Source organism: Myxocyprinus asiaticus, chromosome 33 (genome assembly GCF_019703515.2).
Source record: "Myxocyprinus asiaticus isolate MX2 ecotype Aquarium Trade chromosome 33, UBuf_Myxa_2, whole genome shotgun sequence".
Lineage (NCBI taxonomy): Eukaryota > Metazoa > Chordata > Actinopteri > Cypriniformes > Catostomidae > Myxocyprinus > Myxocyprinus asiaticus.
Window position 1 is genome coordinate 11786842 of NC_059376.1, and position 23809 is coordinate 11810650.

Sequence of the window (23809 nt, forward strand, 5' to 3'; positions counted from 1 at the left end):
TATTCTAGAATAAATATTATGGACTGATGAAAAAATGTATAGTCCCTACCAAATGGGTTAAAAGGTCTCCAAATATCTGTAAGACCAAGATTTTTACACATCCTGTGAAGTGTCAGTGTTGCTCTAGAGGGTTTACACACTCTTGCTTCACTATGATCAAGAACTTAGTCCATCAAAAGATTAAAGTCTCCTCCCTATATTATATCATGAGGGGTGCCAACGGCTTGATCATCAATGTAAGGTGCGTAAATATTAGCCAAAATAAGACTTTGCCCTTGAATTTCTGCTAAATCAATAATGACTCTTCCTAATTTATCTTTAATCTGTTTGAGACATTTGAATTGTAGATGCTTACTTATCAGTGTAATGACTCCCCTGCTCTTACTTGAGCCAGCACTAAAGGAAACATGTCCACCCCATATCTTCCCAAATTTTTCAGCTTCCTGCGGGGGAAGATGCATTTCTTGAAGAAACACTATATCATATTTCTTACGCTTAAGAAAAGAAATAACCTTCCTTCTTTTTATAGGGTGCCCTAACCCATTCACATTCCACATGGAGAGAGACAATCCATTCATATTAACATTTGACATTTTGACATAATAGATCAAATAGATTGTGTGTCAAAAACAAAATTATAAAGACCACATTAGTGCAACAGTCAAACCCCAAACTTCCCCCTGAACCAAACAAACAGAAAAAAGAAAAACGTGTGCATTAACCCCGTGCACGACAGCGCCAACTGGCGTCCATCCCTCTTAACTCAAACAGTCCATGTACGCCTACGAGAGCCCCCACGACAACTTTGTCATTGGATTGCTCAAATCCGGTGTTTCTGTACAAATCTTGTGAGACAGAATAACACAACAAAAGATAATCTCTAAAACAAACTCCAGCCAATAGGTGGAATAAACACAAAGAACATGTAGATTCATTCACATAACCCGTAGGTGTGTTCCTCCATAAAACAAACTGCAGCCACTAGGCTGAACCAGCACAAAAAAACAAAACAAAAAAAAGGCACTCATTTTCCTCGGACAGTCAAACAAATGTTCAGTGAGCCGGCCTATTCGGTTGCTACATGAGTGCAACAAATGACCTAATCACTCCAATGACTTGCAAGAAATACTCCACAAAACAAACTCCAGCCAATAGGAGGCATAAGCACAAAAAACATGCAGATTCACCCACAAAACTGCCCCGAAGGAGTGTTACTTTACAAAACAAACTCCAGCCACTAGGCGGAACCAGCACAAAAAGAAACAAAAAAGGTGCTCAGTTTCCTCTGACAATCAAGTGAATGTTCAGTGAGTCGGTCCACTTGGCTGCAATGTGAGTTCCACAAAATAACTTACTCCATTTACTTTATGAAATACATCGCTTGCTGGGGACATGCTTATCCTTAGCATCTATTCTCAATTTGGCCAGGAACATCATTGCAAAAGCGATCTTCCATTGATGTAAGAGTTTCTTGCATTCCTTGAATCGATCACGTTTCTCTCTTGTCGAATTCTCCGTGGTTCTTCCAAGAAAGCCTTCCTTAATTCCTCGCCTTGCGTAACACGAGATCTTTATTGGATGATCTCAGAAATTTGGCCAAAATTGATAGAGGCCTGTCTCCCTCAGGAATTCGGCCTCAGGAATTCCAACAAAGCTTGAGCACATAAGTGTCTTTTAATGTCTCCAGAGCCTGAGGATTTTGAATTCTTTGACATATTGTCCACCTAGAACAGTTATGGAACAGAGTGTATCAAATCTCACCGGTTTATGACACGCCGTTCACACGTCCGAACCTTGCATGGCGCCACGCGACTCCCACGTGCCATGTTTTAATATCCACCTGACACCCAACCATTCATTTTTGTCTTCTGTAGAGGACATTTTTGTTGTCATATTTCTTTGAGACCATACATGCCACAATTGTTAATCTTAGAGTATCTTAAAGTGGACACCCTAGGCTTTTCCGAGATTTTTTGATTTCAGAACATTGACCACGACAACTTCTTAAGCTTTAAAAATGTCTGACATCATAATTCAGCACATTTTAAGGAAAGATGAACATTATGTGTATTATTTTGTGCTTATTATTAATATTTGATTTTTTTTTTTTTTCAAATCATGTACTGTAAATACACATCTCAAGAAAAAAAAAGGAGTTCATTTCTGAAGCAGATATGAGTTTCTTATACAAGAAAGGCATTGATTTCTTTGATTTCCTCTGTAGGGGACATCAGGACTCAGTACTTGTGTTTTCACCTAATGGGTGACAATGCAGGTGAATAGGGTAAGACAATAAAATAACCATATTTCTATAATACACTGATTAAATGCAGGCATTGCTAATTCATACATACAGGAGTGCATTCAAAAAACACAATATAAACATTTATTATATACATTTTTTTTTAACATGATTATTAAAGCAGTGTTGCAATGTATTAAAGAAGAAAATTAGCTCAAAACTTCAAACTTGACCACCGGTCTCTCACCCGAGCATCGCAGCCCTGACGAACCTGAATTGTGCTCGCGCCCTCATATACAGTGGTAAACACAGTGCGGGTTTCACAGCCTATTTGAATTCAACACAGAATTAGCTGTTATACACCCGTGTGATATGGAAATCTTTCTGTCTTTCTTTTGCTATCATTTTGAGGACAATGAAGTACTGACTAAATGCAGCAACAAGGCTTGTTCACTGTTAATAGGAATTGTTTTAAAGAACTGGATGCCAGATCAAATGTGATTAAGATGTGAGATGTATTAAAGTTTTACTTTTTTGTGCATTTAAACATTCAAAGATGATTCTCTGTGAAAGATTTTTGTTTGGTCAACCAATTTATACACATGTTGGCCAATAAATATTATTAACAATGACTTTTGTGTTTCTTGTGAGTAATTGAAATAGATTTAGTTAAGTGTAGTCTAAAAAAATCAATAATATAATGGAAAAAAATAGGTATGAAAATACTTTTGCCTATTTTACAAAGGTAAATTGCATTTTCTATCTGTTATATTAGCTACAATGTACCTGATATTCTTAAATATATTGCATGCTAAAATTGAATAAATGTACTAAAAAAAAAATCTATTTTATTTTTGTTAAAGTAAAATCTATAGGTTTTTTTTTTTTCTTCAGTGTAGTAACTGGGTCCTGGCATCCTCTATAGAAGACATCTAATAAAATAGGGTTTAAAAAGTCCAAATGAGATTTAAGAGCTGTGGCTGGAGGGAAAGATTTTCAGGGAATAATAACTGTTAAATTTCAGTCTGTTCCTCAAAAAGCTATGGTATGGCTTCAGAAGACTTGAAATATAGCACATGATTTACAACACACTCGCACAGCGAAATCGTAAGGATTCGTACGACTTTTCTAAATTTGGCTAATTCGTATGATATCGTACGACTGCACTCATATGAATTCATATGACTTTCACTACAGCCAGTGACGTCGCTGGACATCGTTTTCATCTAATACGTGACAATTACTTGCTTCTATCACACATAATAGCTTCCTGTCATGTTTACACACTCTACTGATCAGTTAGGTTTAGATAAGGGGTTTGGTTAAGGGCATAATATTAATAAGCATGTCCTTGAAACCTCGTGCGCGGAACTCGCACTTACCTCCATATTACACATCCGGGCATTTGCACATGATGAAATCATACGAAATCATACAAAATAGCCAACTTGTAAAAATATGTACGAATTTTCATGAGATCGGGTTGTGATTTATGTGGGCTATTATTATGGCGCTTTTTTTTTTTTTTTTTGTGGAGCAGGAGCTTGACAGTCCTTGGTCACTATATGCTTTGATTGTATGGAAAAAGGCATCGTGAAGATTTTTCAAAATGTCTTATTCCATGTTGCATTGTATAAAGTCATACAGGTTTGGAACAAATATGATGGTAAATATTCCTTTAAGGTCAATCATGATTGACTCACAGACTCTACAGCAGCCCAAACCTCTTTGCGTCCATTTGGAAAACACAAGAATGTTTTCAAGAGTCCTCGCATTCGCACACAGGCTGCATTTGGCAAGCTTTGAAGCCTCAGAAAATAATGGATCTTAAAAGCAGTGGCCTCCGAGGAGCACAAGCTGGTATTTCAATCAAAGAGGCCCTAAAAACTGCTTACAAACCAACATTTTCTCTTCTTTCTGTCTTTCTTTCTTTCTTTCTTTCTTTCATTTCTAGAAGGCTTTGGTACATTTAACTGAAAGATGTTCTCCTTTTCTTCTGTGGTTCTAAAGTCTCAAGATTTATTTATTCTAAAGTAAACATACATTTCATCATCTTAGTTTAGCAGGTCTATATGTCATCAATATGTTGGGCCAGCATCTCACTTACACATGTAACAAACAGATCCTCTCATCCTCGTCATGTCCATTCAAAGATGTTTGAGTGGATTTCTAATGCAAAAAAAAAAAAAGAAAGGCTGTATCTTTGTAAATTAAGGACAAGAAACAAAGGAACAAAAACGAAAGCTGGAAAAAAAAAAAGTCCCTTTCAGATTATGTCCACATTAATCTGGATACATTTGAAAACATGTCTTTTTCTCTACGTTTTAGCCTTCTTCTGTCCACATTGAGACGGCGTATTTGTCCAGTGAAAACTGAGCTTTTCAAAAAGGCTCTCCTGAGCAAGGGCGGTTCAAGAGAAAAAAAATCTATTTGGTTTCTATTCTTTTCGATCACAGTCAAAATTTGCATCACATGCACACATGTAAACTAGGGCTGTCAGTCATTTAATAATTTTATTTCAATTACATGATATGCCATTTAATTAATCAAATTAATTGCATTTATAAATATTTGCATAGAAAGGCCCTCAATTACAATTATTCAATATAGTGTACTGTATAATGGTTAAATAATTATAAATACTTATATTTAAATCATTACAAATATAATACATATTATAATATAATAATTCAGATAATTAAAATTCATTATTGTAGCAGACGAGTAAGGCATTGATCAGCTAATGCAAAATGTGACTTTAGAAAGCAATATATTGTTTATTTCTATATCACTGAGCCTATCATTAGCTTACAGTCAACAGCAATCCATTTTGCAATTGAATTCATCAATCTGTTCAGGATAGCTTTCACTTTTTGAGCGTCTCACTTTTATTGCTTTGCATCATAAACATAGTGTTTTTAAATCACTGTGTCAAAACTGTGAAAAAAGCTGTGTCAAAAGCTGTGAAACTTTAAAAAACACGTCTCGAGATCCCTGCATTTGGAATTGCACTGAGTCCAGCTTTGTTTGAACGCAGTAGTGCGTCTTCATCTTGTGCTGTTGCTAGGGTCGAGTAAGCCTGAGTGTGGTTTGTTGTCTGCACAGCTGAACATTGCCTATACAGCTGGAGTTACGCTAACTGCCCCCTGCTGAAAACAGGTGGTACTTCAAGCTTTAATTGCTCCGATCGTAGGAATTTACAGCGGCCTAATTACAGGCAGTACAGGGTGGGCAGCCTCATATCTTTCTCATATCAATAATCTATTGTGCTACTTTTTTTAACTCGCTATTTTTGGTATAACAATTTGCACTGAATTAACACGTTAAATCAACAGCCCTAATTTACACAAATACGTAGACTAGAATTATTAACATGAGTGCTGTGTAGGTACGCCCACAGTAAGCAGAGGGACAGGGACGGGAACCCCTCATTAAGACTGAATGAAACAATGCTTTGATGGGGAGACCTACATCAGTTCAGCCCGGCAACACATGAAAGAGCAACCTTGGATTGCAACCAAAGCACGCATCCACACATTTTATCCCTCATTCTGTCCCTCATCTCTTTCTTACACACACCTGCACTGAAAATCACAGCACTACTACATACAAACACAGTTCTGCCAACCCATGTACAGTATGTGAGTTGTACTAGCGACTTCAAAGCAGATCAGCTGCCAGCTGACAGAAATCAACAAATACATTTAGTGGCCACTGCTGGGTCAACCCTAAAATCTCCCCTGGCCTCTTAGGCCCCATTTAAACCTTGCATTAACATGAGTTTCAAATCCGGGTATTATTTGGATATTCTTTTGCTGGATTGCATTTACACCTTGATGTCAAATGTGTCTCCACTGTGATAGGAAAGAAATCTGTTCAATCAAATTTACCCGTGCAAAATGGAAAATGCTACTTACATATTACATCAGAGGCTGTGGTAACTGACAAGCAATTTGTCTGTCTGAACTGAACACAAAACCCGTTGCGCAATACTGTGCAATCCCAGCCAATCAGAACATATTTGATGTTTAATATATAGTTATGAGGAGCATATGTATTTAATAGATTTGTATTTTTAAACAGTAGATTTTGTGTTTTGAATTTTTAGAGGTGAAGTTAGCTGTAAATATTCAGATTATAATATTCAGTATTCTATATATAATTCATTATTCTAAAATTCAAAATGCAGAAATTCAGATCATAGGGGAAATAGGCCAGAGGTCAGGTTTCTGTGTTCCACAGGGGAAAGTAGAGGGTTTCAGAAAAATAGAACGGAGCATTTTGGCCAATCACAATCACAGAGCTACGACGATTTTCTTGCGCGGGTGAGGCTGCAAGAGGTCGCCATTCAAAGCTAACGTAGAAGATGAACACACCGATGTAAGTGAATCTAAAACTTTTATGATTTATAGTTACCCATGAACTCTCTCATGACGTTCATTCTTCTGTTGTAAATAAGCGCTGCTTCCTAATTCTCATGTGAACTTGCCGACTCGCTTACGTCATGCGACAGCTATGTGATGCGTCAAATGCTGGCAGGAAGTGCTTTTTAAAAGTTAATAACATTTTAATTATCTATTTATTTATTTTTATTTTTTTTATTGTTGTTTTGGGGGGGATTCTTTTCTTCCCAATTTGGAATGGCTTCATGCTATTCTCCACAGCATCCACGCACAACTCACCACGCCCCCCTCTGAGAGCGTGAACCACATTATAGCGACCATGAGGAGGTTACCCCATGTGACTCTACCCTCCCTAGCAACCAGGTCAATTTGGTTGCTTAGCAGACCTGGCTGGAGTCACTCAGCATGCCCTGGATTCGAACTCACGACTCCAGGTGTGGTAGTCAGCGTCTTTACTCGCTGAGCTACCAAGGCCCCCATCAATTTATTTTTTACACAAATGTATCGATTTGCTTTAGAAGACATTCATTGATCGACTGGAGTCATGTGGATTACTTTTATGCTGCCTAAATGTGACTTTTGGACCAGCAAAATGCTGGCACCCATTTACTTGCATTATAAGGACCTGGCAGAGCTCTAATTTCTTCTAAAAAAATCTTTATTTATGTTCTGCTGAAGAAAGGCAGTCATACACATCAGGGATGGCATAAGGGTAAGTGAATAATGAGAGAACTTTCATTTTCATGTGTCATTTTAATTACAGATTTGCTTCTCAGTCAAAACCCAGCAGCATCAAATATGTTTGAATGCATGATATCTAACAATAATTCAGTGAAGACTTGGAAACAGTACTTTTTACCTCTAATAATGTTTTCCTTGTATCTGGATTAACCGTGCATGTATATGTAGTAATTATACATATTTGTTAAAAAGGTTCACAGAATGCTTCATCCACAATGGGCAATTAGGCAAATAACTGTGTGATGCAGCAGTTTCCTTCAGCATCAAAGCATGTTTCATTTTTTGGGCCACATGAAGTTGTGTAATTCCAAAAATGTACAGTGATAAACCCTTAGTTTCATGAAAAAATTATCAGAACGAAATTATAACCCATTACTAGCATTTAAAAAATAATGTTTCCACTCCGGAACAATTTAAAATCACTTTGTTCCAGTTTTTGGTTACGTCATGCTAAAAATTTAGTTTGTTTTCGCGTTTTCGTTTCTTGAACCATTTTTAGTCCCTGATTTGTAGTCTCTTGCCAAAATGAATCTAAATTTAAAAGCATTTCTTCAGTGTTTGAAATAACACTTACGTCGGTGTGTTCATCTTCTCCGTTAGCCTCGAATGGTGACCTCTTGCAGCCTCACTTGCGCAAGAAAATTGTAGTAGCTCTGTGATTGGCCAAAATGCTTTGTTTGATTTTTCTGAAACCCTCTACTTTTCCCTGTGGAACCAGAAAGATTGACCCCTAGCCTACATGTAATATCTGAATTTCTGCGTTTTGAATTTTATAATTATAATTTTATTTATCACACATTATACATTTTGCACATATACAGTGAAATTCTTCTTTTTCAGCCATGATACGGCGCCCCTGGAGCAGATAGGGTTAAGGGCCTTGCTCAAGGGCCCAACAGTGGCATCTTGGCGGTGCTGGGGCTTGAACCCCCGACCTTCTGATCAGTAACCCAGAGCCTTAACCGCTGAGCTACCACTGCCCTATTGAATTCTAGATTGAGTACTGAATTTCTTCATCAGCTGTAATTTTATAATCTGAATATTTACAGTTAACTTCATCTCTAAAAAATTCAAAACACAAAATAAGAACTTGCCCAGTAACCCATGAAGCAAGACAGCAGCATCCAGGCCAGTGTTATTACTGGTATTCAATCTGCCCATGAAATCCTGTTCTTCTTGGAGTTGTTTGCAATGACTGAAATAACAGTCTGTAAACACAGTATTACCGTATCCATTTATTTACCATATATCACTAAATTCAATGTTTTTTTATAATTACGTGAAAAACTTGCACTGGATATGTTTGCTTAGCAGGACAATTGAACAGTTGGAAATGCATGAGAGAATGTTAGTATAGCAGGCTAATCATTAGCATACTAAATAAAAACACAAACCCTGAGTTCAGCTTGTAAAATAGTGTATTTTAATTCAGCATTTGGAATATGACATCTCCTCAGCTCCTGAGGCATTAAGGGATAGTAAATTGTCCAGTAGTTCCGCACTTCAGAATCTTGCCGGATTTAGTCAGTCATCTGGGTATTTCTTGCTTACTCTTGTTTTCCTCACACTGAGGGTTAAGACACCCTACTCCGCTGGCATACTGTTTTGTTCACACTATATAGTTGGGAAGTATTTGGACGCAGCTATAAAATAAATATTTTATTTGAACATTTGTTGCTTTTGGTTAGTAGGATAATTAAAATATAGGGAATGCGTGATAGAATGTTAGTATAGCCAGCTAACTGGTTAGCATGCTAACTGGAAACACAATGAGAAATGTTTAATTTGAACATTTGTTGCTTTGGTTAGTAGGATAATTTAACTGTAGAGAATGCTTGGTAAAATATTAGCATAATCAGTGAGGATACTAAAAGAGAAACGTTTAATTTTACCTATTGTTGCTTTAGTTATATCATGTTATATGTCAGATAGCTCCATGACATTAATTGATTTTTCATGATCAAGACTACTCAAATCTACAAGCGATATTGTAGGCTTTACCATATCAGGTAGAATACCCAACACAACTTCTTTCAGCCAATGAAATCACTTCGGGTCCTAGGGGACAGGATTTCATGGGATACTGAATTCAACTGCCTTTGTGATGAACGGGAATGCTAACAGATACGGTAGCTTTATATACCTGTATGTATTGCCTTCTTGGCTCAAATAGAGTATCCTAATGTTGAAAGAGCCACAGTGTTCACACTTTTACTGGAAAACCTATGAAACCTACAAATAGCCTTTGCTCAATAAGGGATAGGAGAAAGTATTTTAGCATAAATCATTACACACAGCACCTTTAAAAAACAAAACAAAATGTATCATCTGCAGCACAGCTATGACATAACAAACACACAAGCTATAATAAATCAGTTATTTTTCCTTATAGAAATGAGTGTATTCACAGTAAAGCCATGTTTAAATATAATATGTTCTTGTTACAGGTCAAATCCAGCAGTTTGCAGAGCACACGGTATCCACTTTAACACACCACTGTCATTTCACACCAACGCATTATTTATTCTCTATGAGCATGTCTCTGGCAATGACGCAAGTGTGTATTCTTGCTAGTGTGTGTGTGTGAAAGAGACAAACCAGACATTCATAATTTAAGAGCAATGTCTGTTGAATGACTGACTACCTGAGGGGGAATGAACCGTTGGATTTGTTGAATAAAATATAAGAGTTTGAGAAACCTTTGCGTGGATTTAAGTGTGTGTGTGTGTGCATGTGTATTCAGGTAATGATGTCAGTAGGGACTGAATATGTAATAAACATGCAAATATACCTGTTTATTTAAATACACACACTTTGAGTCACAGCGCCTGTGTTCCTTTGGTAAAACCCATGAACACTTGTACCTACATGTTCATGTTATAATCTACATACTATTTGTGTGCTGACAATGTTATAAAAAGTGTTATAAAAAGCCCTACACTGTAGGTTTTGCTGAGTACAGTTTAATGTAAATGACATTGTCTAGTTTTGTGATCAACAAGAGTTGTAAGGAATGCGAAAAATGGAAGGATCATGATTATGTGGACACAATACGAGAGTATAGTGGTTTGACTGACGCTGATTTTACAGTGAGCCTGAGCAATTTCCGCGATTTGGCACTCCTTGTCGATTTTATTTTCTTATTTTTCATCTGCAAAAAAAAATATATTGCAAAACAATCTACATCCATATTGAAATGCACGCTACAGGCAGAAGATTGCCGTGCATATGTACGATCTTAACGATAGTTCATGCAGGTCAAAATACACGAGGAGATGCTTTGTGAAAATTCAATATCAGCAATAACAGACATTCGCATTCGGACGGGATTAGATTTCTCAGAGGACCATTGAGTTAGCTGAAAACAGGTTGTTAGAGAAAAACACAGACTTGTCAGATTCGGACGGTATTAAAATCACAAAGTACATCTGTGAAACACCAATTTCCCTGACCTCCTCAGGGAAAAGTATAGTCCTATCCGAATAGGGCTATAGATTACAAAACAATGCACGAATAGAGTGAACTAGTAGTCCGCATTCAGATTCTAACGTAGAGTCACGGCAGGTTTTACATCACTGACGCCCATATTTTGGTGTAATCTGATACTTATTTGGTTAAAAAGTAGTGTAACTATTTACATTATAAATACTTCTAATCAGATTACAGTTACTGACTTCAATTAAGGTAATTTTAAGTACATCACTTGGGATACACATATTTCTAAAATGCTGGTCATGACACGTTGGAGGTAAACACACTGGCTGAGTTCGGAATTGCATACTACCATACTACTCTTACTATTTCTATGAGTAGTAGTATGGATAGTATGCAATTCCGAACCCAGCCCTTAAAAAAACAAAGTAAAATGTCTGGCGGTAAATGTCGCATGTCAGTGAATCGTTATCCTTTCGCCGATCCTAGACTACCAGAACTTTCGGAAACAGCATGCAGACTTCCTGTATGATTATGTTGGTTTTAATATGCCGAGTTGAGAATTTGTTTTTTAAATCAGACAGATTCTGTCATTATTTACTCACCCTAATGTCGATCCAAACCTGTATTGTCTTTCTTTCATATAACTAAAAAGGTGATTTTCTGGGGTTTGTTTGCCAAAATGTAAGGGATTAGTGACTCCAGTCTGTCAAGCTCAGAAAAGGACCAAACACACACACACTATAAAATCACAGTAAAACTAATCAACCCGATTTATGCAATGCATTCCAAGTATTCTGAAGCGATACAGTAACTTGAAGTGTGAATAACAACTTTTGAAATCCTTTTATTACCATTTTGTGTTCCAGGGAAGGAAAGCCATATGGGTTTCGAGCAACATCAGTGTTTTCATTTTTGGGTGAACTATTCCTTTAATGTAAATTACATTCTCTAGTCGTGTGATCAACAACAGTTTTAAGCAGTGACAAAAATGGATGTATGATCAATTACGTGAACAGATTAGAATACAAGAACATGCGGGTTTGACTTTTTGAATACAATAAAAGGTATTAGATTTTCAGCAGTAAATGTAGCGATATTGGAAACTGGCCCTACAGGCTAGTTTTCACATACCTGCAACTTAAACCTGGGGCTGACTTGTATTGTTCAAGCAAATGATCCACCTTGGGAAGAGAGGTGTGAGTGTACACACCTGCCAGATTGCATCAAGATACTCACACACATGCACAAATGTATGTATACACATAATAAGAGGAGCACACACACGTGAAGGGAATGGTGTCCTAATGAGGCCCTGAGAGGCCCTGCTGGTCTGTCAGACAGACTGCACCGTACTGACACGTGGCTGACAACAGCACTGAGCTACTTCTGTCTCTCCTTCTCAGTGTAATGCAGCAAAACTTCTGACAGGATTACACTGATTAATTCAATTAATAATATTCTCTCTCTCTCTCTCTATCTCTCTCTCTCTCCCTTACAAGGAAGACAATAATAAACTGTTATTTGTGAGGGAAGAATATCTGTCATGCAACAGAAACGATTTTCTGGGTACGTTACCTACATTTTGGTTTGGGGAAGAGCAAGATTATTATATTATCAAAAGCCTCTTTATTATTGGTAAAATCAGTGGAATGCACAGCCCCAAGTGGCTTATTGCTTTTATAAAACGGCGACATCAGCAATATGATAAAAGAAAAATGTTCAATGTATAGTTACATTTACTGATGAGAATATTCAGAATAAACATTTCTTCCACCAAGTAATATAGCTCTATGGTCTAAATGTAGGCTGTTTATGGTTGCCAAACAACATTAATCTAAAATGTGCAGTCACAAGTGTGTGTTTATCAGCATTTCACTTTGGCTTCGAAGGCTGCTCATCCAACCAGAACTGTTTTATATCGTGGTATCAAACAACATTAATAATTTATTGGAGGCCTCCTTTTATTATCTCGGCCTAATAAGTAAACCTGGTGGGTTAAGGCTACGTCTTCTAGTCGAGTCTAATTTAAGCAGTCCCAGGATGAGCCGTAGACATACTGAATCTTCTGCATCTGCTAAGGAAGCACTACGCTTCAAAAACTAATGACCCCTACTGAGTAATCAACTCAAACAAACACCACATCAGCAGAGAGAGAGCGAGACAGAGCAAAGTTGAGACATGCGCCCGAAACAGAGATTTGTGTTGTAGAGCGACAATGCAGATATAAACAGTGGGAAGCGCAAATACAATAAAAGCACAATAACATACACAACCATTGACACATGTTTGTGTGCATGCACTCAGACGCACCCCGTAGTGCTTATTTGCAACAGTTAGTCCAAACTAAGTGGCGTAGTTGCATTCTTTATGATGCCAGTTTATTCTCCATGTTTAGCCTCTTAGCTCAGAGTTCCCATCATCTCAATTATTAAGCAGATTTACTTTCATAAAAAGCAGCTCAGAGGAGGAGCCTTTAATTGAGACCATGCTTAAAGGAATAATTCACCCAAAAATGAACATTCTGTCATCATTTACTATTCCTCATGCCATCCCAGATGTGCATGACTTTCTTTTTTTGGCAAAACACAAATAAAGATTTTTAGAAGAATATCTCAGCTCTGTAGGTCCATACAATGTAAGTGAATGATGACCAGAACTTTGAAGCACCAAAAAGCATATAAAGGCAGCATAAAAGTAATCCATACAACTCCAGTGGTTTAATCCATGTCTTCTGAAGTGATATGATAGGTGTGGGTGAGAAACTGATCAATATTTAAGTTCCTTTTTACTATAAATCTCCACCCTTGACTAGCCTTGACCAGTAGGTGGCGATATGCAAGAAGAATGTGAATCGCCAAAAAACAAAAGATGAAGAATGTGAAAGTGGAGATTTATAGTTAAAAAGGACTTTAGTATTTATCTGTTTCTTACCCACATCTATCATATCACTTCTGAAGACATGGATTAAACCCCTGGAGTGGTATGGGTTACTTTTATGCTGGCTTTATTAGATTTTTTTAAACATCTTCACTTGTGTTTTGCAGAAGAAAGTCATACACATCTGGATTTGGCTAAAAAAAAAAAAAAAAAAAAAAACATTATTCTATCATCATTTATTCCTTATGTTGTTCCAAAACTGTATGTGTTTGTGTGTGTGTGTGTGTGACACAGAAGGACAGTCTTTGAGCAGCTAAATCGATATTGAATGATAATCTTAATTTCAGGTCTGTTCCTCACACAAAGCTATTATGGCTTTAGAAGTCTTGGAAAATGACTCATATAGACTAGTTTTATGATGCTTTTAAAGGTGTTTTCAGTCCTTTTTGGAGATTTTTTGTTAACTACTCCTTTAACTATTTCTTCACATGCGTATTGTGACATAGCATATTTGCTTCATATTATCGACCTGCAGTGAATGTATGAGTCATAAATCCTAGTAGGTGTGCTTTCATAACATAGTAGTTTTTTTAATTAACTATTTTAGCGAATGTTGAATTAACATCTGTTCCTAGCAGATTCAAGTGTATCTGAGTGAGTGAGTGAGTGTGTGTGTGTGTGTGTGTATGGGTGTGTGTCACTGGCCGTTGGACATCATCTCAGTGGGAGGTTTGGGGATCACTCTGTTCTGAGAGGGGATTTCATCACCCAGCGAGGGTAAAGCCTTCACTAACAGACCTATTTATCCCTACCACAGCCCTACCTTTACTATTCCACTACTCTCTCACATGTACACACTACCCCACACAGCAGCAACCAGCAATTATGAGATCACCATGTCATTAGAGACTTATGCAGACTGCTATTATCACACCCTCACAGACAGGCAGCAATAAAGGGAGCTATGAATAAGAGCTTTAAAGTAAAACAAACAAATAAAACCATGAATAGTGCAGCAAATGGGCCAGTCTTTATTTAACTATGTATTTAGCAATCGTATCAACATAAAACATGACACATCATCTACTCACCCTCATGTCATTCCAAACCCATTTGACCTCTGTGAAACACTAAAGGAGAAACGTCAAAGAATGTACTGGTCACTCTTTTCCATATAATGAAAGTGAATGGGGACTTGGCTGTTGAGTTCCAAAATAACCACAAAAAAGCATCATTTGAGTTAATAAAAGTAGCTAATATAACTTGAGCTCCATATTCCAAGTCCCCTGAAGCCATACAAAGGCTCTATGTAAGAAACAGACAAAAATGTTGTTATTCACTGAAAATCTTGCCTTCCACTGTAGGTCTCAAATTCACTATGGCATATGCGATATGCAGGTTACCAATCATTGCTGATTTCAAACCTTATGTGATGTGTTTAAAGACCCTGATACAAGAGGTGGAGGGGAAGATTTTCAGTGAAAACAACTTAAATTTCATATAAAGCTATTGTCTTGAGTCCCCATTCGCTTTTATTATATGTAAAACAGTAGCAATACGTTCTTCAGCATTTCACCTGTTGTGTTCCACCGATAAAAGAAAGTCATGCGGATTTGGAACAACATGAAGTTGAGCAAATGATAACATAATTATTATTTTTGGGTGAGCTATTCCTCAACAATACAGACTCCACATCATCATGTCAGCAACTTGATTTGACAGTTGTAAAATAGAGCAGTGAATTTGCTGGGGGAAAAAATCAGCTGAACTGATTTACACATGGTATGTAATATGTTAAAACGAAGCTGAGAATACACACACAAAAAAAATATTTTAAGATTTACTCATTTCAATTCAATAACAAAATTCCATCAAATTGAATTGAGTAATCTTTAATAAAATAAAATATGTTTTTTAATTATTTTTTTCTTCTTTAAATTGTATTTTGTTAAACATTACACAATTCAGTTTGATGGAATTTTGTTAAGAAATTGAAATACATAAATCCTTAAAAAAAGCAATAAAAATAGGCTAAACTATTTTTTGAGTGTATTACAATCACATTGGTAGCTGATATAGCATAATCAAATAAGTCAAATATTTTCTAAAGAAACATGCAGGGGGTGGGTGCTGTTTAGAACTTTGTGAATGATAGCTGTTCAAATTCTGGGTAAATCTGTGGATATTTCTGTGGAGTTCTGCAGGCGCAGATTCCATGAGGGTGTGCTTATGACTGTCGAAGCTTGAAGTATTTGGATGGGGGTGAACGTTAGTGTCTGGCTCCTTTATTGATGGTTACGCCCTAGTTGTTCTTTTGTGATCTGTAGTGATGGGGGGCTACCAGTAACACATGATGTGACAGTCTGGGAAAGCATGACAACATTGATTTTCGCCCAAATGTCACTGGACCATTACATAGGAACAAAAATCCCAATTTTAGACAAATTTGGACAAAATTGACCATAATCCAACAAAGCAATTTTTTACATTTTCGGAGTGGTGCCGCCACAGTGCTAAGGTATTGTGGGTGGATGCCAGTGCATTATGTAGTGGCTTAGTTGTCCTGAATGGTTCGCGTTACTGTGCGGTTGCTAGGGTGCTTTAGGTAGTTGCTAAGGCGTTGCTTGTTCAAGACAAAACTGCCTCAAAAAATGTCTCAGAACTGTGGTCCCTAGATGTGGCTCAGGTCCCTCCCCCAACATAAGCAAGGTGAAAATTCTAAGTACAATCACTTTGACTTTGTTGTTGCTATACCTTATGTTCCAGTACCCTGATATCGACCCATTCTGCCAAGATACTGACATCTCCCGTCAGATATTTTTGCATCAATACAAGTGTGTTTACCTTCCCCTGTGGCATGACTGATTGCGCGTTGCATCATCCACACTGGCAACTCTGGTTCTCATCCCACATTGAAACCAGAAAGTAATTGCGTTAGCATAATCAATGTGATTTGAAGGTCCTATTTTCCCTCTTAAGATCATATTTTTTACTCCACTGACGGTTAGGTTTAGGGTTGGGGGTAGAGTTAATAAAATATGCATTCTTTTGGCGCCCCTCTGTGGACATTTCACCAGGAAACTGGAGCTCACACCTGCCCCGTATACGTTCAACAACACTTCCCGCTTCAGCCACTGGGGGCAGTGCTTTGAATTTCGATGAGCAGAGACCGACTTCAGCAGAAGAACTTTTGATCAACTGTTGCCGAAATCCAAAGTGATGTCGGTCTGCCTCAACAGGCCATACAATTTTAGGTAGTAAATCATAGCAGGTAGCACAAACATCTATCACTTAGGGTTAAGAAAGGGGTTCTCAACGGGGGCGCTACCGCCCCACGGGTGTTCAAAGGATGCCAGGGGGCGCTGAGAGCACATTAGTAGAGAGGGGGGCGTTAGGTTACAAATGGGGGGTGTTTATCACTCATAATAATTAAAGTTCGTCTTTGCATTAAAACGTTTATCTTGACTTGGAGTATATCAGCTGGTTCTCAATTATTCGGGTTGGTACGCATTTGTACCGTGGTTCATCTGATTCTGAAGTCTAGCGACGCATCTGAAGTATCTGGTTTAGCAGCGTCAAATAGACAGGTGAAGATACAACCTCCACTAAGCACCTGTATGGCTGTGTAGGTGGATACGGCTCAATGGACAGAGCAGCGCAAGCAAAAAGCATGTGCGTTTTTACTCACAGACCAGTCTCAAGCTCTTAAACGCGCACCTCTGATCACTGCAGTGCTGTGAGAATCAGTGAGAAGCACCGCGTGAGACGCAGAATCCATTTGAATTCAGCACAGAATTCTATATGACCACCCTTGAATTTACTATAGTAACACTAACTGTACTTTAGGCAGAAATAGATTGATAATAAATATTATCATATCACTACTTCAGCTCTATTAAAATTGTCATAGGCTACATTAGGGGAGTGAGGGAATATAATTAATTTTTGTTACAACTTATAAATATTTACAGTACTGTGCAAATGTTTTAGGCACATAAAATGTTTCACAAAAACATTTGTTTTAAGATGGTTATTTATATCTTCAGCTTTAGTGTGTCAATAGGAAATATAAACTGTATACTTCCAAACATTCCTTTTGCAAAAAGAAAAGAATAGAAGAACAGGGAGCCCTGCAACAGATGTCATGGCTCCCACAGAGCCCCCCACTGAACATCGAGTCAGTCTGAGATTACATAAAGAGACAGAAGCAATTGAGAGCGCCTAAACAGATTGAAGAACTGTGGCAAATTCTCCAAGAAGCTTGGAACATCATATCTGCCAACAACCAAGAAAAACTGTGTCCAGGTGTACCTAGGAGAATTGGTGCTGTTTTAAAGGCAAATGTGGTCACACCAAATAATGATTTAGCTTTTTTATGTTTACTGGACTTTGTATGATGTTCACTGATAAATTAAAACAACTTATGGCATTATTTTTTATGAAATCCTCACTATGCAACATTTTTCACAAGTGCCTAAAACTTTTGCACAGTACTGTATATTTTGTATTTATAGTTTTTACATGTGTTTAGAGTAGGTCTACTGTTCATAATTTTTAAAATGCCATAGTTTGTTTTATAGAAATCATCTAACCACAGTAGTGAAGAAGATCAATGCTTCCATGTGTTTACTATGGTCTTGTTACAAATAGCATTGTTAAAACTATAAAAAATAAATAATGAATGAATAAATAAGAATTTTCAAAAGGGCAAATGCAAAATACACTATTTTTTTTTAAAGATGAAATAGAAATGTGTAAATCCTACAAAATAGGCTAAAATACTTTTGTTTGAGTGTAAGAAAAAATAACTGGTTTACTTTTTCTAGATGTTATAGATAACCTTACTGTTGTTGATATGAGTAAATTTACATCTGCGTCAGTGCTGTAATGAACAATATCACTTTTATTATTAGTTTCTTTCTTCCCCTTTTCATTTTATATTGGTGGTGGGGGGCGTTCATAAAAAATAAATTAAAAAAAATAAATAAAAAGGATGAGAACCACTGGGTTAGGAGTTCAAATCTCTCTCTCTCTCTCTCTCTAAAAAAAAATAAATAAAAAAAATAAAAAAATAAAACAATATGCTTACCATAGCAAACAGCATTAATTGGCTACATCTTATATTCTAACTCATTTTAAATGCAAAATAGTCCTATTAGAACCATCATCAAGCCATATTATGGGTTCCACTCAACTCCAGAACATTACCTCCTGAGATGTCTTGTATAAATATTAATAACGGAATCCCAAAACTTGGTGTTAGCTAACAATTTCAAGAATCAAGCCCTAAACAAACGGTTCCTTTAAACTTCTCGGAGAGTGTGTGCATGCTGAATGGAGTGTCGTTTTTCAGCGTTTAACTCCTCCTCTGCATTCTGGTCCTCCAGCTCACAGTCACACAAACAGTCTCAGCTGCTTGCGTGCGCATTTTAAACGTGGAGGGAAACGGAGCCTCTTCGCGTTCAAACACACCGTTTTTAGTGTTTGTTGTTTAGTTTATCCAACATGAACGTTTTTAAAAAAACGAACAGCTGATCTGTGGAGAAATCCGTGTTTTATTTGAATAAAACACGCCGGGTGGGATAGAAAGTACGGAGGCGACGCGACCGTTGCAACTTTGTTGTAATCAGTACGCGCGTTTTTTTTTTTACATTTTGCGTTCTGTTTGTTTTGTGATTGTGGAACGCACAAACAAATTCAAAATTACGCGCGTTTGAAATTCAGACGTTACGAGTTCTTTAATCGGTTTCTCGGGACGGGGCTGTGCGGAGGATACAGCGCTTCGCATCTGGAGTTGCGTTTGCGAAGTTTTTCCCAGGGATACTGATGAAACTGGCGTCTTTAAAGTAATCATGGACAAATTGGATTTATTTTCATGTGCCAAGGATTACTTCTGAAACAGCAAGACGCCTCAAGATCTCGCGTACTGAGTGGACCGCGCCGTTCCTTTGCACTTCAGAGTTCACTCGGCTGGTAACGCAAACTGTCATTTTAATAACCGTTGCGAGAAACATCGTAAACATGCCGCAGCTTAACGGAGGTGGAGGAGATGAGTTGGGGGCGAACGATGAAATGATCTCATTCAAAGATGAGGGCGAACAGGACGATAAAATCTCCGAAAACGTGTCGTCCGAAAGAGATCTGGACGACGTGAAGTCCTCGTTAGTGAACGAATCGGAAAATAACAGCAGTTCGTCTGATTCGGAGGTGAGTCAAACACGAGCGCGTGCTGTCAAAACAAACCAATGTGGTAGTTGTCGCCGACGGAAAGTAACTTTTCTTCTTTGTTTTCCTTCTCTGTTTCTTAATTTTCCTCCAGCAAGCCGAGAGGCGCCCTCAACCGAGAGCTGAAGATGACAGTTATGAGAGAGCCCGGGAGTATTTTAGTGAAGGTAAGCGCTCTCTTGTGTTGAACTAACTTATGCGGCATTGTTTATGCAAAATAGGTCCCTAATTACGCATCTCTCCCTGTCCACTGTCAAGCTTTGAGAAGACAGCAAGATGGAGGATTTTTTAAGAGCCCTCATTATCCAGGCTACCCGTTTCTAATGATTCCAGATCTGTCCAATCCTTACTTGTCCAACGGCGCTTTGTCTCCGAGCGCGAGAACGGTGAGTGCCATTGAAACACATCGTCTGTCTCAGTGCGTCTGTGGAGTTCTTTAGGGACCAGTGAGAAACATTTTGTGGCTCGTGGACGGTAACGGTATGAAATCGGCATGTTCTTTTCCTTTCTTAGTCTGGAAGTTTGGTAACCAAAGAGTTAAAGGTTCAAACCCCAATGAATTAGCATCAATGAGGTTAAACTTTGCCAATGAAGGTAAAAGTTTAGGAATCAGTCTCTGAAAACCCCATACTGGTTGACCACCACAGTGAACCCTGATAAGTTGACTCTACTCAATTAATTGAGTAAACTGGTTCCCTCAACTGAATTGAGTAATGGTGTCTCCAAAACTTGTGTGGTTAAGTTCACTTAACATGGTGTTCATATAGAATGAACTGAACTGTTTAATAGTGTTGGGTTCGAGGCCACATTAGTCGAGTCCGAGTCTTTAAACAATTGAGGCAGAGTCGGACTCAAGACAGAGTCCATGTTAGTTATTAAAACCAGAGTTATTATTTCTAATTTTAATTTAGTTTTTATTTCTACTTCATTTTCAATTTGTCCATTCAATTTAGTTTAGTTTCATCTAAAATGATGGGTGAAATACTTTTAATTGAATTAATTAAATACATGTAATGTGTTTCATACATTTAATAAATGGTAATATTAAAACATTTAATAATGGCCATAAAACTAAACAGAAAATAAAAACAGAAAAGTTCAGATACTATTAGAAATGTATTTTTATTCTACAACACTTCACACTTTTCAGTCCTCCTGCTGTGTCCAGGTGTAGCCTACTTCCCTAAAGTTAAGATACATTATTTTATGACAAGCTCTCCTTGAGTTGACTTGTTGTTTTCACATTATATTTAGTATGGATTATAGGTGAATAGAGACTTCTCCCCTCACTTGTGTTCTTCATTGTGTTTTCTGACTTTTTTGCCATTGAAACGCAAGTGCCAGCTTTACAGGTAACACACAGAAGTTGCAATTCAAATATGTGATGAACTGAGTTGTACAATTTCCATCATAGTCTTTCATCCATCATATTCGTTTAAATATCCCTAATATGTAGCATATTTGATTTTGTCTCGATATAGTCAACATTTTCAGTTAGAAATGACTTCGCGTAGTAACGTGAGTCTTATAAGACAATTGTTCTGTTTAATAATTTGCAGAGTTGGGGAACGTACTTTTTAAAGTGTACTTACGTTATTGATATTTCTGGATGAGAGCGGCAGAGCACGTCTGGCGAATGGCGATCTCTTTCCCGCACACACATACAGCATGAGTGTACAAGCGAGAGAGTTAAAAAAAGTACTTTGAAAGAGTGCGCGCTGCTCTCAGCCAGAATAATCACACGTAAGGACATATACGCGTGAAAACTGATGTGCGGTATCAAATACACAGAATGTATGTAAGTACTAACTGGAGAGAGCACATCGATATGAAGACAAAGCCAAATCCCGGACATTTAGAGGCAATTTTGAAATCCCGGCCGGACGCTTTTTTCAGGTCTGAAAAAGAGAACATGTCCGGGAAAAAGAGGACGTATGGTGACCCTATGTTATGTTATTTGTTTGCTTGTTTGTTTGTCATTGCATCACAAATGCCATGAACTCGGATGGACGCCGAGTCCTAAAGGCTCAAGTTCGAGTAAACATGCATAAGAGACTGTGACTAACTGTGTGTTAAAATTGGACTCGTGACTCGGACTCGAGTCCGAGTCTGAACTCGAGTACCCCAACTCTACTATTTAAGTTACGGTACCTAGATGCAAGTAGACTTAATTCAGATTTGCTATTTAAATGTTGTTTCAGCTTAATTTTAATTGCATGGACTCAAATTTAGGTCACACAATAACACAGCTTAAATAAAGAAGATTATAACTGATTCTTGATCAGTCATTAAGTACACTTACTTTTCCATAGAAGTGCATATATTCCTGTACTTCAGTTGCACATGCACTTAGGAGAACTGAAATAGTGTTAACAGGGTCCAACTTAACCAAAGGGGACACAGATCACATTAATGGTGACATCACACAACAAAACAACATAAATAATATTACAAAAGAGCTACAACATCTATGAATTCTTAATTACAACTATTTAAAAGCCCCCATAAGCTCCCTTTGACCAAAGAAACATAATTAGATAATTCAACCGCAAGGCATTGTGGGTATCCCCGTAGTAATTAACGCTTAAAACCTTAAATCTATGGATTTTTAAGATGTATGTAACAAATGCACAAATGTGGAGGATGTTTGCCAGGAAATGTAGAACGTGATATTCCAATTAATGTTTAATTAAGACAACTTGATTTTTCCAGTATTGACCATAGGGTTTAGTGTATTGTGAATGTTTGGGGGGTTGTTTCCCTTAAATGTCTATGTTGGTTATGGTTATCACCCTGTTGTGTCCAACACAATTGATCTCAGGTTGTTTTAGGGGCATTGTCTGTGTTAGTGTAATGTAAGTCACTTTGGATAAAAATGTTAGATAGGAGAACAAACATCTCTCCACAGGCACTTGGTTGTGAGCATTCTAAATTTGCAACTTGTAAGTTTTAAGTAAGCTTTTGTCAATGCAACACATTTAGGGAATAAACAAGTATCAAATAAAACTTTCAAGTGAATTTCTGTGGCTTGATGTCATTTCAATGTGTATTGAGGTCATGTAATTTGTTAAATTTGTTGAAATTGCAAGCTCAAGCTGCTTGACAGATTTGTATTAATGTATTTGTGCCCGATATGTGTGGTTCAAGTGAGGTCAAGCCACTAACCGTCACCACTTACTATATCAGATTTGCCGAAATCATGTGTCTAAAGTGTTATTGTGGTGTTTTGGCTTCATAATGTCCCTGTTAGAGCCTCTTCGGTTGTCCAAATATGTGCTAAAGGTCCCTCGTGTTTGTCTGTGAAATGCTTGGCTAATTGAGCTAATATGCAGTGAATCTAATTCTGAGCTTTCCGACACTTGGCTGTAATTAAGCATTTTCTGCTGCTTGTTTAGCCTGCTTTAAAATAAGATTAGTCTGGTCGAGAGAAGGGGTCTGTCAAACTGAAATTCTATCGGGGTTTTCGTACTTGTCAGAATGCTGCAGAGTTTACCTGCTTTGGCTGTTCTCCTATAAATGTTTTTTGAGTTTTGTGTCCACTTCTGGGAAAGGTTGACTGCCCTTTTAGCCTCAGGATTGGATCCTTTCAACCTAATTTGCAAAGAACTCAGCAAGCATTCATGTATGGCTTTGCTGCCATGTTATGCGTCAGCGCTCTGGAAAAAAAGAGAATACAATTTGGGTCTTTGCAAAAAAAAAAAAAAAAAAGAGAGAGAGAGCTTCAAACCGGGATTTTTTTTTTGTTTTTTTGGCTAAACTATGAGCCATTTCCCCAAATCTACAAGTTTTAAAGGCATTGTTTATTCCAACGCACAACTCCTCCTCTTCACTCTGAATTGCAGTGTGATTTGATTGGATCCGGCCAAGCGTTTGAGTGAAAAGTTGT

At 37.5% G+C, this 23809-nt stretch overlaps 1 protein-coding gene across 1 annotated transcript in view; it reads left to right on the forward strand.

The window, feature by feature from the left end:
- Positions 1-19102: 19102 nt before the first annotated feature.
- LOC127423965 (transcription factor 7-like 1-B) overlaps positions 19103-23809 on the forward strand; it is an 82995-nt gene continuing 78288 nt past the window's right edge. The window contains exons 1-3 of the mRNA XM_051668696.1: positions 19103-19905; positions 20018-20090; positions 20182-20309. Coding sequence (XP_051524656.1) covers positions 19720-19905; positions 20018-20090; positions 20182-20309 — 387 coding nt within the window. The 5' untranslated portion in view covers positions 19103-19719. The remainder of the gene's footprint in view (positions 19906-20017; positions 20091-20181; positions 20310-23809) is intronic.